The sequence below is a fragment of the Ochotona princeps genome, chromosome 5, assembly GCF_030435755.1.
Source record: "Ochotona princeps isolate mOchPri1 chromosome 5, mOchPri1.hap1, whole genome shotgun sequence".
Taxonomy (NCBI): Eukaryota; Metazoa; Chordata; class Mammalia; order Lagomorpha; family Ochotonidae; genus Ochotona; species Ochotona princeps.
In genome coordinates this window covers 10,742,842-10,760,851 of record NC_080836.1, presented here as the reverse complement: position 1 = coordinate 10,760,851, position 18,010 = coordinate 10,742,842, and the positions used below count along the sequence as shown (strand labels likewise).

At 49.1% G+C, this 18,010-nt stretch overlaps 1 protein-coding gene across 2 annotated transcripts in view; it reads left to right on the top strand.

The window, feature by feature from the left end:
- LOC101524019 (rho guanine nucleotide exchange factor 4) overlaps window positions 1-18,010 on the top strand; it is a 68,312-nt gene that overhangs the window by 39,569 nt on the left and 10,733 nt on the right. For both annotated transcript variants that reach the window (XM_004589334.3, XM_058664370.1), the window contains exon 2: window positions 12,720-12,859. In XM_004589334.3, the coding sequence (XP_004589391.3) occupies window positions 12,720-12,859 (140 nt within the window). The remainder of the gene's footprint in view (window positions 1-12,719; window positions 12,860-18,010) is intronic.

Sequence of the window (18,010 nt, the reverse complement as noted above, 5' to 3'; positions counted from 1 at the left end):
TCAGGCTTCATGAGTTTCTATGCTTTTTTAAAAGATTTATTTACTTTCATTGGAAAGGCAGATTTACAGGGAGAAGGAGAGATCTGCTGATTCACTCCCAAAGTGGCTACAACAGCCTGAGCTGAGCTGATCTGAAGCCAGGAGCCAGAAGCTTCTTCCAGGTCTCCCATGTGGGTGCAGGGGCTCAAGGCTTTGAGCTATCCTCTATCACCTTCCCAGGCCACAAGCAGGGAGCTGGATGAGAAGTGGAGCAATCAGGATACGAACAAGCACCCATACGGGATCCTGGTGCCTGCAAGGCAAAAATTTAGCCACTGAGTCATCGCACCAGGCCCTCTTCTTTTTTTTTTTAAAGATTTCTTTATTTTTATTTTCAAGGCAGATATTAGGAAGAGAGGGGGGTCTTCCATCCACTGGTTCACTCCCCAGATATCTGCAATGCACAGTGTCCTGCTACTAGAGTCTCTGTTTTTATTTTTTTTTTAAGATTATTCATTTAAAAGACAGATTTTACAGCTAGAAAAAGGAGAGATATAGAGAAACAGTCTTCCATTCACTGGTTCACTCCCCAAATGACCACAATGGCCAGAAAGAAGCTGATCCAAAGCCAGGAGCCAAGAGCTTCTTGTTGGTCTCCCATGTGGATGCAGGCGCCTGAAGAACTTGGGCCATCTGCCACTGCTTTCTAAGGCCGTAAGCAGGGAGCTGGATGGGAATTAGAGTAGCCGGGACTTGAACTCACACCCTGATGCGATGTCAGCACTGTAGTTTGGAGGTTTAGCCTGAACCAACATGCCAGCCCCACATCCCAATTATTTTTTTTAATGAAATGACATTTGGAGATGATTGTGTGGCCTCAGAGCATTTCTTAAATGTCAACAGCTGACCTTTGTTTCCCAGGCACTGCATGCTTCTAACGAGAGAGCATCGAGGTGCACAGGATGACCCCTGGGAGGGAGCAAAGGGCTTCCTGAGGGAGAAGCTAGAGACTTGCAGGCTGGCGACAAGGGCACTGGGAGAGGAAGGTGACCCATGTGGAGGACAGTCCTATGGAGGGGTCTGGAGGAGCGCTGTTTCAGTCCTGCCTCTGATGCTGGTTGTCTGAGAGAGATCCCAGCATGTGTTTTACCTCTGGGAACCTTGCCAGCGCCCACAAATGTCACGTGCCCTCAGACGTGGGCATGTATCAGGTGTGACAGTTGTCAGCACAGGGCATACTCTCAGAAAAGGTTCTGTCGGTGCCCACCAGTGCAGACTTGGGGATCAGGGAGGTTCTAAGAGAAGTTCATGATCAAGCAGAAACCCTGGGAGAGAATCCTTGGAGGGTGGAGGACTCCGATATGGGGCTGTTGGTGGCACAAAAAGCTTCTGTTACAAATGAACAGGCCCTTGAAAAAGCTAAAGTAAGTGAGCTTTTGTGTGCCAGCTGCAGCTGAGGAGGTGACTGTATGGGTTAAAGGACTGTGGGAAAATCTGAACAAAGCATGAACTGCAGCTACTCATCAGGTGTGGGTTCCCTGGTTTATTCACTATAACAAATGTACCATATGGACTTGAGATACGAATAACCAGAAGACCACGAGTGGGTGTGCTCCACTGTTCTGGAAGTCCAGCTCTGATTGAAAACGTAAACTATGTTGAAAACTCAAGAGCTGGACATGATTTTGAGCTGAAGCAGATGCCAGCCCATGAGTCAAGCCAATGGGGTTAACCGAGAAGATGGAGAGAGACCAATCCCAAGTATGGTTTGGCATCCAGGACGAGGGCAGACAGCCTCAGCGTTAGTTCTTTCTTGCTCTGCCCTGGGGGCTTGCCGCTGGAATATAGACCAGACTTTATGAAAACAGGACAGGAGGTGGCCCCTGTGCTGCTTCCAATGGGGATAGTAAGTGATTGGGCACTGCTGTGCTGGTTACTGCTTGAGCAGTCAGTGTGGATCTAACCCATACTCAACTCTCCTGCCTGCAAGACAGACACCCCCAAAGCAAGCCCTGTCTGTTGATAACAGCCCAGGGGGTCGACTGGCCTGCGAGCTGTGTGACCTCTGGCTCCCAGCCTCTCTACTTTCAGGGTGGTCACGTCATTGCCCATTCTTGACTGTGTCCTAAGCATGTTGGGAAAAGTTTTGGTCAGCATGGTCTGCACCTGCTGCCCTGTCAGCCTAGGGTCCACCGGCATCCTGGCAGCTGCCTCCCAGCCTTGCCGCTCTGACTGCCCTCCCTTACTGCCCTCCCCTACCTCTCACTGCGCTCTGCTACCCTTCCTTGTCTTTGAGCAAAGCCGCCTCTTCCTTCTGGGACCACTGGACTGCAACATTCTTCAGCCCCCTCGTCACTCACACTTTCGCCTCCCAGCATGTTATTTTCCCATGTTGAACCATCCTCACATTCCAGAAATAAATTCCTTTGGGTTGTGATATACAATCCTTGGGCTCTGCTGTTGACTTCTGTGTGCCAGTATGTTGTTGAGTGGTTTTGAACCTTTATTTATGTGGGCTCTTCATCTGTACTGCTCTTTTGTTAAAGCTTCTTTGGTTTTATTATCAGGGTAATACTAGCCCTACAAAATCAGTTAGGAAATAAGTATGAAAGAGTTCAAGCAGAATTGATGTCAGCTATTCTTGAAATGTTTGCTACTACTCACTATTGGATAGTAGAAGCCATCTGGTGCCGGGCTTTTCTTGGTTGGCACATTTTAATTACTCATATGTCGTTTCCTTACTGATTATGGGCCTATTCAGATTTTTCCGTCTCGAGTTTGTCGATTTGTGTGTGTCTAGGAACTTTCATTTCACTCTTTTATCTAACTAGTGGATAGACAACAGCTCAAAATATTCTCTCACAATCGTTTTTACTTCTATAAAATGGGCAGTGAGGCCTCCTTTTTATTTTAAATTTAAATTTAATTTTATTTTCAATATTGCTTACATAGGTAAGAAGGATGCATAGGGGTTGAAGTATGGAGGAAGGTGGTGGGACAAACGTTTCAGTCTTTTTTTTTTTCCTCCTGTGTCTGCAGGGGAGGAGAGGAAGGGACCAATCCTTGCTGTCAAATTACCTCAGTTCCTGGGAATGGGGGACAGCCAATTGATGACGCCCTAGAGACCCCGATGCGGGAAAGAGTGTTCTGAGGGTGATATCTGAGTGGTTTTGATAGTGCTTTGTTGCACCAGGATTGAGAAAATCTTTCCAAAGACTGACAGCTGACCAAGTCCACCTTAGTGCATCCAGACCCAGACCCTTACTGCAAAGCTTGGGCAGGAGAGTTGTCCAACCTGTTCTGCTTTCCATCCTCTCAATGACCTCTGCTACCCTAGAAGAGCTGGTTGTCAGATGCCCCTTGTGCATCTGGGCATGCTGTCCACTCCCAAGCATCAGCAGCTGAGGAGGCCTAGCCCTGATACATACACTCCAAGGTCAGACCACATATGGCCACATGTAGTCAGGGTTTGAGTCCTCCCAAAAAACCTTGCCTTCAGTGATCTCAGACTTGTCTTGTGTGTGCCAGGTGCTGAAGGTCAGGTTCGATCCATCACTGCACTTGCACCTGCGCCAGCACATCCGGGTTGTTGCAGCTGCCTGCTCAGCACTACCGCCAGGCTGATCTCTCACACAAACCAACAGGTGCTGGGACCTAGCCCAGCCCAGCCTGCCACAGGCTCGGTCCTCACACACACCAGTGAATGCCATGGCATAACTGGGGCAATCCCCAGTAATCCCCACCAGGCCCATCCCGGCCTTGGTTTTTGCACATGCCGGTATGTGCTGTGGTCCAGCCTGGCCTATCCCATATCCCATCTGGCTCTTGTGCACACAGGTGCTGAGGCTTATTTCAGTATGATCCGCCCCCCCCCGACCCAGCCCACACACATGCCAGTGGGTCCCACAGCTTTGTCCAGCCTGGTCTGCCCATAGCCCAGGTTTTCATGCACTTGAGTGGAAGCTGCAGCCTACCAGGAGTGTCCCCAGGATTCTCCTGCCAGAGCCATTCCCAGGCCCAGATCTTGCAGGTGCCCATAGGTGTTTCAACCTAGCCTGGCATGAAGAGCTTTGTTTTGCCAACGAGTTTTTTTACAATAAAGCAACTCTTTGGGGGAAGGACAGTCTGTTCGCAGATGGTACTGAAACAATAGACCATTCACAGGTGATTAAAAAAAAAAGTCTTGATCTAAAGCTCACATATTAGACAAATAGAAGACAAAACAGAAAAAAAAATACCGCCAAAATGGATCACAGACTTACAAGTACAAGGTAAAACTATGCAACCTTAAGGGCCAAATGTAAGAAAAAATCTGATGGGTCCAGCACGATGGCTCAGTGGCTAAAATCCTCACCTTGCATGTGCTGGGACCCCATAAAGGCACCGTTTTATGCCCTGGCTGGGCTGCTCACTTCCCATTCAACTCCCTGCTTGTGGCCTGGGAAAGCAGCAGAAGACAGCCTCAATCCTTGGGACCCTGCACCCACATGGAAGACCAGGAAGAGGCCTCCTGGCTTCGGGTCAGCTCAGCTCAGCTCAGCTCTGGCCATCGTGGCCACTTGGAGTGTGATCTAGCTGCAATATCTTCCTCTCTGTATAAATTTGTCTTTCTAATAAAGATAAATAAATCTTTTTTTTAAAGGAAGGAAAGAAAATAAATAAATGAATAAATCAGGGAGGATTTCTTGGGAATGGCACGAAAAGTATGACTCCCAGAAGGAAAGGTGATAACATGAACAGCTTGAGAAGTCACACTTTGTTGTACAATAGCTCTGGGTAAGTGAATGAAAAGATGAGCTACAGGCTAAGGTAAAATACTTGTGAATCACGTTCTGATAATGAACTCTTACTAGAACCCGTGAGAAATTCTCAAAGCTTTAATGTTAAAAGTAACAAAAGAATCCAATTAAGAAAATAAGCAAAAAGGGCCAGCATTGTGGGGCGCTGAGGGTAAGCTGTCACTTACAAGGGCGGTACCCCACATCAGAGCACCAGTCTGCTGCCAGTGTGTCTTCCTCCTGATCTTCTGGGAGAGGCTGTGAAAGACAGCCCGAGTGCTTGGGCACCTGCCACCCTCATGGGAGCCTCTGATGCAGTTCCAGGCTTCAGGGACCTGACCCAACTCCAGGGCTATCATGGCCATTTTGGGAGTGAATTAGTGGACAGAAGCGGTGTGTGTGTGTGTGTGTCACTCCTTCTTAACCTTCAAGTGAATAAATACATCTAAAGAAAACAGGCAACAGACATAAAATGACATTTTCCCAAAAAGGTGTAAAAAGTAAAGAAGCAGATTACAGATGTATAATTCAGCAGCAGTTTGGGAACTGCAAGTTAATACCATGATGAAAAATCATCACTACACACCACTCAGATGGCCTAGGATATAAAACAGTGACTGTGGCCATAGCTATGGCTCAGAGAAACTCATCTCCCTTCTGTTGCTGGTGAGAATGGAGAAGGGCATGGCCACTCTGAAAACTAGTTCGGAAAATCCTTAAAAACTGAATATCAAGAAGAAGGAGGACGAGGAGGAGGAGGAGAAAGAAAGAAAGAGAAAGAAAGAAAGAAAGAAAGAAAGAAAGAGAAAGAGAAGAAAGAGAGAAAGAAAAAGAGAAAGAAAGAAAAAGAGAGAAAGAAAAGAGAGAAAGAAAAAGAGAAAGAAAGGAAGAAAGAAAAAGAAAGAAAGAAAAGAAAGAGAAAGAAAAAGAGAAAGAAAGAAAAAGAAAGAGAAAGAAGAGAGAGAGAGAGAAAGAAAGAAAGAAAGAAAGAAACAAACAAACAAACAAACAAACCTCCCTCCTGGGCGTTTGTCTTGGAGGAAATGGAAACTTGCTGTTCATATGGAGGCTGCTTTATGGATGCTTGCCGCAGCTGTGTTAAAATAGCCACCCTGCAGACAGTGACTTCAGCAAACGGTGAAGCTATCAGCGGCATTTCTGGACTATGGAAGGCAACCCAGCCATCAAAAGCAAGTGTTGATGATACCTCAAATGAACTAGATGGATCTCAGAAAGCCAACCCCTAAGGCTTACATCCAGGTGTGTTTTGGGGGGGCTACAAAATGACATAGGTCAGGCCCCAGCACCGCAGCCTAGTGGATAAAGCCTTGCAAGTTCCAGGATCCCACATTGGCTCCAGTTCATGTCCCAGCTGCTCCACTGCCTGTCCTGCTCCCTGCTTGTGGCCTGGGAAAACAGCAAAGACTGGCCCAAAGCTTTGGGACTCTGCACCAGTGTGGGAGACCTAGAAGAAGCTCCTGGCTCCAGGCTTTGGATTGGTTCAGCTACAATTGTTGCGGCTACTTAGAGGGTGAAGCAGCAGATGGAAGATCTTTGTCTCTCCTTCTCTCTGTAAATCTGACTTTCTAATAAAACTCAATCAATAAATAACTCTTTAAAAAATGACATAGGTTAGCAAATGGCATAGAAGTCTGTAACACACATTATATCCATGTTAGTTTCATGGCTAGGCTATTGTATTAGCCATATATAAGATATACTGTTGGCGGAAACTGGATTAAGAATCCTCAGGCCTATGTTTACCGCCCTTTAACTCTGTAATTATTTCAAAATAAGAAGCTTTTTTTTTTTCTGGGAAGAGATGATAGGGTACATTCACAACCTTTGATGGGCTGCAGTTGGCTGGAGATATATCTTGTGGTTATTTTGTCTTAAAAGAGAGAGCTGTAGGGCCTGGCGGCGTGGCCTAGTGGCTAAAGTCCTCACCTTGAAAGCCCCGCGATCCCATATGGACGCCGATTCTAATCCCGGCAACTCCACTTCCCATCCAGCTCCCTGCTTGTGGCCTGGGAAAGCAGTTGAGGACGGCCCAAAGCTTTGGGACTCTGCACCCGCATGGGAGACCCGGAAGAGGTTCCTGGTCCCGGCATCGGATTGGCGCGCGCCGGCCCGTTGTGGTTCACTTGGGGAGTGAATCATCGGATGGAAGATCTTCCTCTCTGTCTCTCCTCCTCTCTGTATATCCGGCTTTCCAATAACAATAAAATCTTTAAAAAAAAAGAGAGAGAGAGAGAGAGAGAGCTGTAGTGTTTCTTAGATACAGACCTATGATGTTTTTAGGTGGAATTATATCATATCTTGGATTTTTCCAAAAGATTTATTTATTTTTATTCCAAAGTCAGATATACAGAGAGGATGAGAAACAGAGAGGAAGATCTTCCGTCCGATGATTCACTCCCCAAGTCGCCGCAATGGCCACTGTTGCGCCAATCTGAAGCCAAGAGCCAGGAACTTCCTCCAGGTCTCCTATGCGGGTGCAGGGTGAGGCTTTGGGCCGTCCTCGACTGCTTTCCCAGGCCACAAGCAGGGAGCTGGATGGGAAGCAGGGTTGCCAGGATTAGAACTGGCACCCATATGGGATCAATGTGAGGACTTTAGCTGCTAAGCCACAACGCCAGGTCTGGATTTTCTTTTAAAACATTAAGTTAGGGAGGGGAATTGTAAAAGGAATCAACATTGGCCACTGAATAGCTAAAGTTCCTTAAACTATAATGTTTCTTTTGCACACACTTGAAGCTTGCCGCAAAAATACATTGTTGAGGTGGAAATGGAGAATATTCTAATGGCTTCTGGGGCTACTGACTGCGGATCAGGTCAGGAGCAGAGTCCTGGGCTCTTGCCCACAAAGCCGGGCTCAGACCAGTGCCAGCAAACCAGAAGCAGTGTATCCCAGGTGCCTGCCACTGTGACACATCTTATGTGTCCACATTGGACCACAAGCATGGAGCTGTAACTGTGACTCTGGCCCCAACGGCGTGGACCCTCCCAGACCCTCCCAGACTCTAGCTTGAAGCCGCGTGCGGTGTGCACAGCCCTTCAGCCTGCAGGGCATCCTTCCATCCTATGTGTCCATCTTCTCATCGTTTCAGTTCACCTGCGTAGTCACCATCCAGCCGCCACTCCTCCATCCATTTGCTTGCTCCTCAACTTATTAACATGACCAAATATCAGCATCACTGAGGGCCCAGCCCCTGCTTCCTTCAGAGTGCACCGTGCGGCTGGGGAGAGAGCCCAATGCAGGCAGCCAAGGTACCAAGACAGAGGCAACAAGGTTCGTTTCTGGAGCAAAAGATTCTGCAAGACTCCCACTCTGGAGGGAATGCTGGAGATGGGCTTCACCTCTGCTGGGCCCAGCCTGACCACCCAGGGTCTGCTGTCTGTTTTAAGATCAGCTGACAGCAGCCTTAACTCCTGCTTGCCATGTCACACGATGTAGCTCTGGGGATTTTCACCTTTTGGAGACCATTTTTCTACCTCACAGGACACAGTCCATATGCAGACCCAGCTCCCTGGAAACCTGACCTAAGGTAGACAATGTGGATTTGCCCAGGGAACGGACTGCCTTTTCCATAGATGGTGCTGAGGCCATTGATGACAAGAAACATGGGGTTGGATTCTCATGCCACATACAAAACCATTTCCAAATGGATTACGAAACTTATGTATCGGGGCCTGCACTGTGGCATAGCAGGTTAAGTCAGCACCCCATATGAATACTGGCTTGACTCCCAGTTGTCCCACTGTGACCCAGCTCCCTGCTAATGCTCTAGGAAAGCAACCAAGAATGGCCTGTGTCCCTGGGCCCTGGAGCCCACAATGGAGTCCCGGATGAAGCTCTTGGCTGCTGGCATGGGTCTGGTCCATCCCCGGCCATTGCAGCCATTTCAGGGGCAGGGGTGAACCAGCAGATGAAAGACTTCTCCTTCCCTCTCTGTAATCCGTTCAAATAAAATGCATACATCTTAAAAGGAAAAAAACAGTTACATGTCAGCATAATCTGTGTTAAAATAAAAAATTCTTGTTTGCCAGAGGCATCTTAAAGAGAATAACAGAACAAGCTAAACACTAGAAGAAGATGGTGGTGACATGCATAAGTGATAAGCTTATCCAGGGCAAAATGTGTATTAGGGGTGGCAGTTCAAAGTGTTCCTGGAAAAATGGAACTAAAAGAATTAACTTTGGTACAAAAAAATAAAAACCCATGCATAATTTTTATAATATACATTTCTCATATTTTTTTCAAATGTGCTTCATATTCATGAACTTCAAAAAATGTTTACACCCAAATATACTTCTCCTAATCCAATTTTCCACATTATTGTCCTTTCATATACATTTTTTTAAAGATTTATTCATTTTATTACAGCCGGATATACACAGAGGAGGAGAGACAGAGAGGAAGATCTTCCGTCCGATGATTCACTCCCCAAGTGAGCCGCAACGGGCCAATGCGCGCCGATCCGAAGCCGGGAACCTGGAACCTCTTCCGGGTCTCCCACGCGGGTGCAGTGTCCCAATGCATTGGGCCATCCTCGACTGCTTTCCCAGGCCCCAAGCAGGGAGCTGGATGGGAAGTGGAGCTGCCGGGATTAGAACCGGCGCCCATATGGGATCCCGGGGCTTTCAAGGCGAGGACTTTGGCAGCTAGGCCACGCCGCTGGGCCCTCATATACATATTTGTATATATACTTCTTAAAAGATTTTATTTATTTATTTCAAAGCCAGAATTGCAGAGAGTTAAGGTGAGACAGATAAATATCTTTCCTCTCTGGGCTGGCTCAGTCCTGGATTGCTATGATGGCCAGGGCTGGGCCACACTGAAGTTAGGAGGTAGGAATTTCTTCTAGATCTTCCACATGAATTCAGGGACCCAAGCACTTGAACCATCCTCTGCCGCTTTCCCAGGCCATTAGCAGGGAGCAGGAAGTAAAACAGTGAGACACAAACCAGTGCCTGTAGGGGATTTGCCCGATATGCCACTTGTATGTATTTTTTAGTTCAACACTAAATGTAAAGTGAGCCGTACAGTACACTAATGGGAAAAACTCATAGCCGTTCACTAAATGTAAACAACAAATAGAAACAGTATAAGGCGTTCAACCTGTTAGTAACTAGAAATGGGAATGAAGACCACAGAAAGGTACAACCTCATGCCGATTTGCCTCTCTGAGTTTAACGTGTGTGACAACACCAGTGCCAAGCATTGGCTAGCACAGAGCTACAGGAGCATCACACACTGCTGTCGGGAACCTAAACTGGTAGAATAGCATTGGGAAATGACTTGGGGGGCTTAAACCCCAGAGGGGCACACCTTGGGCTCGACATCCCACTCACACTTCCGGGCAGTGATTATTTTTCCCTGGGACTGTTAATGGGCAGTGACTCACTCAAGGGCCACCTGATGTAAGCAATACACTACACACCTGTGGGATTGGAGTATCACTGGGGACATGGAGATTGGGAAATCTATGTGTAAGAGGCTTCTGGTGGGGGCAGTAATGAGCAACATGACCCCCAGAGAGATTCCTGGACACATGTGAGGAGGAGTGGCAAGGTGGATGCAGCGGCATCTGACACATCCATCAGTAGCAGCACCTCAGGCAGATGTGACGTGTAAGGTGCGGATTGGGTATCGGGAAGAATGAGTCCACTGCTACTGTACGAGTCAGTGAGCAGAACCAGTCATGAAAAAAAGAGTTCCTGAAGGGCTCCATCTTCAAGGGCTCAACCAGGCAAAGCCAGCCCCTGATGTCCTGGTGTAGCAAGCTAATGATTTACCCGCAGTGCCAGCATCCCAGACAGGCACAGGTTCACATCCAGGCTCTTCCACTTCTCATGCAGCTCCCTGCTTAGGAGCTGGGAAGGCAGCCATCGCCCAAGTCCTTGGAGCCCTGTTACCCATGTGGAAGATTCAGATGAAATTCCTGGCTCCTAACTTCAGCCTGAGCCAGCTCCAGCTGTGGCAGCCATTTTGGGGGAGTGAACCAGCAGACAGAAAATCCTTTCTGTATCTCCTTCTCTCTGAGTGACTTTGCCTTTCAAATGAAAAAAAAAAGGGGGGAAAAAGAAAGAAAGAAAAACAGACACAATTGAACAAAAATAAACACCAAGACAAAAACAAGCAGAGGAATGGTTTATAGAAAGTGCAGACTATCCGATCACCAGAACAGAGTGTGGGATGGGCCGGGTTTGGTTGTGACAAAACCAGTACACATTATGGAATGCCAGGGCGTGGTTGCCTGTACTGGATATGAATGCAGCACCCATCCAGCACACGTGAGATCCAGGAAGGAAGGGGCAGAGCTGGCGGGGGGATTAAGGGGCTGGTTCCCTCGCCGGTCAGCTACTCCCACTGGAGAGCGTTGGCTGGGATAGAGACAGACCCGACTAAGCAAGGCTATAACACCTGTGCGCCACAAGTGGACTAGATCAGGGCCGCAGCAGAAGCTGGCAGAAGCTGGCACTGGGGACTAATTCTGTCGAGTCAAATCACAGGACCACCTAAAGAGTGCATAAACCGGGACAGAGAGACCTGGGAGGGAAAAGTGGGTTCCCCCTTCTTGGGTCACTAGTCCCGTGGGAGGGCATGAAAACTAGGACGGGGGCTGGGATGGCTAGATAGAGAGGCACTCAACAACATCTGTGAGGGCTGGATGGTTGAGTTGGTTAGATAGAACCAAGCTTTAATACCCATTGACAAGTACCAGAGCCAAATGGGATGGGGGACAGACTGGTCTTCTGCTACACATACTGGCAAACCAGGGTAAGGGGCGGACCTGGTGGGGGTTATTGTGGGTCGCCCCGACTAGGCTGCAGCTCCCACTGGTTGATGCGGGGGCCAAACCAGACTGGACTGCAACACCCATTGGTTCCAGTGCAACTCAGGACTGAAACCAGAACCAACACAGCAATTGCAACCACCAGCTGATCGGGGTGATGGACTGTGCCGGGCCCTGTGCTTGCTAGAACATACAAGAAACTAATCTGGGAATACCTCAAGGTATCTTTGGAGATCTCCCCAGTCGAACTGCTGGACTCAGAACTCTAACCAAAAAAAGACAGAAGACAGAACAGGACAATCATTCATCTCAGCTATATGTTGGCAGCGAAATATGGGGCAAACGGAGACTATGATGGACCATATCAATCAGTGGACGACCTCATCGAGCGAAACTGGCAGCGATTCATAACTGGAGAACTATTAACACCACTTGAGCACATATCTCAGAGCATGCCCCACATCCGGGTCTTGGGGTGGGCGGGAAACCGGGTGGGGCTTCTCCCTCAATATCCCCCTTTACCTCAGATACATGATGGAAACAATATTGACATAATAGCATTGCCCACTTCCCTATCCCCCTGAACCTTTTTTTTTCTTCTTTTTTCTTTAACTGTAATTAACTATGTAAAGATTGTCAACAACAATACAATAAAAAAAAAAGTGCAGACTAAAGGAGAGAGGACAAAGGCTGGGTTAGCATGTTCAGAAGGTGGGGTGCTAAGATTCTAGAGTTCTGCTTAAGCAGCATTATAGGAACAACAGCTATTCACCGTATTACCTGCACTATGTTTGCATGTATGAACCATCTGTTTTTCTAAATACACACATCTGCATTTTCCAGCACATGTGTAACATTTTCTTGAGGACCCTTCTATTCAGCTGACACCCTCGATGTAGTTTTATTGGAAGCCGTGGGAGCTGATCTCAAGTGTCCAGCTGTAGCTGACCCTCATTTCCGTGTCTCTCCTGAGCTGCTCTGGGTTTGGCAGCAGGTGCCTGGCGGCGGTGGCGTGAGTCAGCAGGTGAACTCCATCTGCCACATTTTTTCATCAGGGATGGTGGAGGGGGCCTCTCACCAGCCCCTCCCTGAGTTGGCCCCGAGGCTGAGCTTGGCTCACCGCCCTCTGCTCCTTCTCTGCCAGCTGCTGTCTCTCTTTCAGTCATGCCGGATGGAGCCCTGGACACAGTCGTCCGTGCTGAGGAGGCGGGCAGCGAGGAGGACCTGTATGACGACCTGCACGGGTCCAGCCACCACTACAGTCACCCTGGAGGGGGCGGTGAGCAGCTGGCCATCAATGAGGTAGGGTGACAGCAGTGTGGGCAGAGGAGGGGGCAGGGTGGCACTTGACCACAAGCCTGGCAGGTGTGGGCCTGGCCATCAGGGTGACCCCTGGGCACTGTGCAGGCCAGTTATGCCCAGCTGTGTTTCAGCTAGACCACAGCAATGCCAGCCTATGGCTCTCATAGTAGATTACAGAGTGTCTGAATAGCAGAATCTCCTATCCCCTCACCTGGCTGACATGCCCCACGAAGCTGGTATAGTTAGAGAAGGCTGAGTGGTGGGTGGGAGCCAGAGCTTGCAGCCCTCCAACAGGTAGCCAGGGCAGGCTGGGGCGCAAGGCCAGCGAAAATCAATTTTCTTCCACAGACACCAGGAGCTCAGAAGGGAGCTGTTGTGATGGCCACCATGAGCCAGTTTTGTTATGTTTTGTTTTTGCTGTTCCTACAGAGCAGAATCTTACAGAATGAGAACCCGACTCTGGGCAAAACAGGGTGCCGGCTTTTACTTTGGCTTTGTCCAAAGAGAGAAAAGTGTGAGCTTCATACGTGACTCTTGCTGTCTCAGGTCTTGTGCTCTCCCCGGCCCCTCTGGCTGCCTTCGGAGGGCTGGGGAAGCATCAAGAGTTTAGCCAAATGTCTAGAGGGAGCACACAGCCAGGGCAGCAGCATGTAGCTCGGCTTGCAATGAAAACTGGAGCTTGCCACACTCATACCTTTTCAACTGGAGGGGCTCATTCTTTAAGAAGTCGGCCTTTCATGATTGCATGCCTGGGGGGCTACTCAGAAACCAGTGTGGGCCATCATAGAAACTACACGTGCAAGTAGGTCTTTTCAACAAGTCAGACTGCTGACTGCCTCTTACAAACCATGGTGCCTATCAGGGCACTTCAAAAGTTCACGGCAGTGCAGATTATGAAAGAACTATGCATGGATTTCAAAAATGGCTTGAAGCAAAATAATCTAAAATAAATAAATAAATAAATAAATAAAAGGAGCCAGCTTTGTGGCTCAAAGGGTTAAGCTGCAGCCTGTATTGCTGGCATTCCATATAAACACGGGTTTGAGTCCCAGCTGTCTGCTAGTAATGGGTGTGGGAAAACGGTGGAAGGCGGCCTGAGCGGGAGACTTGGATGGAGTGTTCTGTGCTTCTGGCTTTGGCCTGACCCAGCCCCAGCCATTGCAGCCATTTGGCATGTGGACCAGTGGGTGAAAACTTTTCTTTCTTTCCCTGTCTCTCTTTTGTAAGTCTGCCTTTCAAATATTTTTGAAAACAGATATCAGCTTATTACAAATACTTTATTATTTGAGACTCTGTGTGTGTGATGGGTGGGGGTAAGGGTTGGGGTTACCAGCCTCTAGCTGATTCTCCTGAATAGCCACAGCAGCTGGGGAACTGAAACAAGAAGCTAAGAGCTAAATCCAGATCTCCCACGTCCTGTCTGCGCGATGTAAAGCTGTTGTCAGAAGCCAGAGTCAGTTACTAACTGCAGGGACTTCTGTGTTGGACACAGGTGTCTTCCCTGACCTCCTATCTACTAGGTCAAACAGCCCCAAGTATGTCTTGGAATGTCCTGTTTGCCACAGATTTCTTGAGGTCTCTCTAATCTTTTGGATGGAAGGTATCCTGGAATCATGTTGCTTTATGCAGGATTCACAGCCAGTGGCTGTACTTTTCCATCAAGGCTCAGCCTTCACCCTCCATCTTGGGAGGATGGGGCCTGGCCAGAGGAGGGGTGATGTGGAGAACGGAGCAGATGGCTATCAAAGCACTGCCTCACTGTGACCGCAAGGCTGCTAGATTCCCAATGACGAGCATGGGAGGGTCTCTGAAGAGGTGGTGGTTACCTGCCCTGCTTTCGCTGCTCCATTGTGAGAGTTGTAGTATCAGCATTGATAAATGCTATGTCTGCTACCTGGCGATGATGTCACAGGATGGTCCCATCTTGCCACTGGCAAGGAGGTGCCTTTTTGGGTCTTGGGCTCCTTGACGACTTTTTTCTTTCTTTGCTTTTCAAAGATTTATTTATTTTCATTGGAAAGGCAGATTTACAGAAAGAAAGATAAAGATTTTCCATCTGACGGTTCATTCCTCAAATAACCACAATGGCTGGAGTTGAACCAGTCCAGAGCCAGGAGCCAGGAGCTTCTTCTGGGTCTCCCACGTGGGTGCAGGGTCCCAAGGCTTTGGACCTTCCTCTGTGCTTTCCCAGACCACAAGGAGGGAGATGGATGGGAAGTGGAGCAACCAGGACACAAACTGTCACCCGTATGATATTCTAGCACTTGAAAGTGGAGGATTAGCCAGTTGAGCCAACAAGCTAGTCCCAACAATGTTTTTCATATCCTAAGATGCTTTAGCTAAGGCAAGAAAGCCAAGATCCAAGACTGGTGGTGTGGAGCCAACAGGTCCTGACAGTAAGAATCACAGATAGAAAGAAAATGGATCACAAACTGTGTAAGCGTCTGATGATGAGTCCCTCAGGAAATTCATGTCCTGTTTGGTTTAAAAGTCTGCCCGAGAGCTCTTATCCTCATGGGACCCTTGACAGGAAATGCACAACCAATGTCTGTGTCCCGTGCTGAAGGACGTGCCATATCTCAATGGGGACAGTGAGGAGGACTGACAGCACCCCTTCCCAGTGCCCCAAGGGCTGCATAGGGCCATGGCCAGCTCCTGAGGCTGGTGGCATCCACCCTCACACTGCCCTTGGCTTCTCTAGATCATGATACAGCCGGCCAAGAAACACATTTCCTACCAGAAGCTCGTCAAAGCCACAGGTGTCAGAGTAGAGTCCCTGCACTCAAGGCTATCTGGCTTGCTTTAAAACTTCACGTTCACTTGCGTTCTCTAGTAGGCAAGTCCATTTGTTCCAAAGTGGCTGGGTCCTAGATCATGTTGATTTTAGAAAGGGAAACCACATCTTGATTCCCTGTGCAGAAAGGGGGCCAAACCATCTGACTTGGGGGCATAACAGACACAGGAACCAGAGAGGCAACTGGTATTCTGGGTGCCTGAGCAGTGAGTTTTACACACACACACACACACACACACACACACTCCGAGAGAGAGAGAGAGAGAGAGAGAGAGAGAGAGAGAGAGAGATGAATGTGTGCTGTTTTTGTGTTATACACACACACACCCCACATAAGTTACTGAGTACCTGCCATGTGCTGGGTGGGTGAGTGACCCCAGGAGACAGTAAGCTGTGCAGCAGGTGGGAATACCTACATGTGTCTGTGAACACCTTCCCATGTGTGCTCTGAGAAGGTAGCAGGGTCTCTTTTTTTTTTTTTTTTTTTTTTTTTTTACTCCCTGCACAGTCTTATGCCTGGCCTCCTCAATTGTCCAGGCCCCAGCTCAACAAATGCAGATGCTGACTGTTCTGCAGCACTCAAGATCCACCCCCCCTTCTTCCAGCCTCATCCCCACTCATGTCTTTTTTCCACAAGCCCTGGCCAGGCTGTCCTACCATCATCCCCAGTGGTCAGGCTATGTTCAGCCCAAAGACTGTTTCTAAAGAGGTGAGGCTGAAAGTGAGTAGAGCCTGCCAGCACGTGTCTCTGGAAGACATTACCCACCCATGACCAACCCCCTCCCAGCGCCCATGCTGTGCTAGCTGCTCGCATGTATGCTGATGAATTCAGCAGATAGGAGGATGTGGCAGGCCCAGGGTCTCCTGCTGCCCACCTCAGCACCATGGACAGCAGCCTGAGCCACAGCCAGCTCTTGTCTGCTCTCTCCTGTCCCATACACCTCCCTGAGGGCCTGGAGGCGTCCGAGTCTCCTCCGTATACCCATATATGCAGCAGCTTGAGCTCCCTGCTCTAGGATGGAGAGAAGGGGTCTGTGAGTGACTTCTGGAACATGCTGCTGGGAGGAGATGCAGTCTGCACTAGAAGGCAGGAAGGCAGAGGAAAGCAGTGAGCCACAGAAGTTGTCACCTGGGCCTCAAGCATGAGAGGGGGCAATGGGGAACTACCTGGCACAGGCACCCACATGTGTATACATCATGTATGCATGCAGGTGCCACTTTCACATTCCCAGGTGCTCACATATGCACACTCGTATAGGTTATGTGCATAGCAAAGGCAGGAGTGCCACAGCCTGTCCCCTAGGTCATAAGGCTCTGCTTTCCTCCCCTCTGGCTCTGCAAGTTGATACAGGGCAGAAGGTCGGCCCTTGGCTGCCCTTCCGTGGAGCCCATCTGACTGTCTTCATGGAGCTCCTGGGAGGCATGATTGGGGTCATCCAGCCCGAACCCCATAAAGACCCAGACTCTTTGTTATGCTTTTGGCTATGAAACACACACACACACACAAACTAGTACCCGTGTCACCCCTGCTATTCGACTCCCTGGGATAGAAAAGCTGGGCCCCTTGGCAGGGGGAGGGACCAGTACCACATTCAGTTCTTGCAGACAGCCTGCTGTAGTGTGGGACTCAGGGCTCCCCAGGCTGGGCATGGCTAGAAAGGACTAAAGCACACCTTCTGGGCCTGGTGTAGCAGGAGAGCAGAGTGTTGTGGACTCCATGGCATTCTGCTGTGCAGGCCACAGGGTTCCCCGGTCCTCTACACCCAGGGGTCCCAGGCCATGTGGCCTCCGAGGCTTCCCTTCTGAGTGGCCAGTGGCTCTGGAACCACAGGTGCACAGAGAACCATCAGCCTAGATCACCTGTTCCAAGTGACACCCCATTAGAGGGCAATCCTGCAGTCATACCTCAAGAGCTGAGAGTTGAGGGTAGCAGGGAACCTTCAGGTGCCTTTGGAACCTCCACCGTCCTCTTGAGAACTCAGGATGGGTGGGAGCAAACCCTGAGTCCTCAAGTTTCCTGAAGAACCGGGCAGGGGGACCCCACAGACAGATGGGCCCACACTGAAACCTTCAGTGCAGCCAGGCAGACAGCTTTCTGGACACATCCCTCACCCTTGTCTGCACTCACAGGTGCCCACATATATATACACATGCCTGCATGCACATATCTACGCAGACAGGCATCCCTGTGGGTATACAACAGGAGCCCACGCTTTAAAACACATGTATGCACAATGGTGCCTCTCTCACAGTACCCACATGTGTACACACACATACATGCATGTAGGTGCCACCTCCACATACCCAGGTGCTCATATAGGTAACCCCACCTGTGTGCACACACGTGGATCACACGT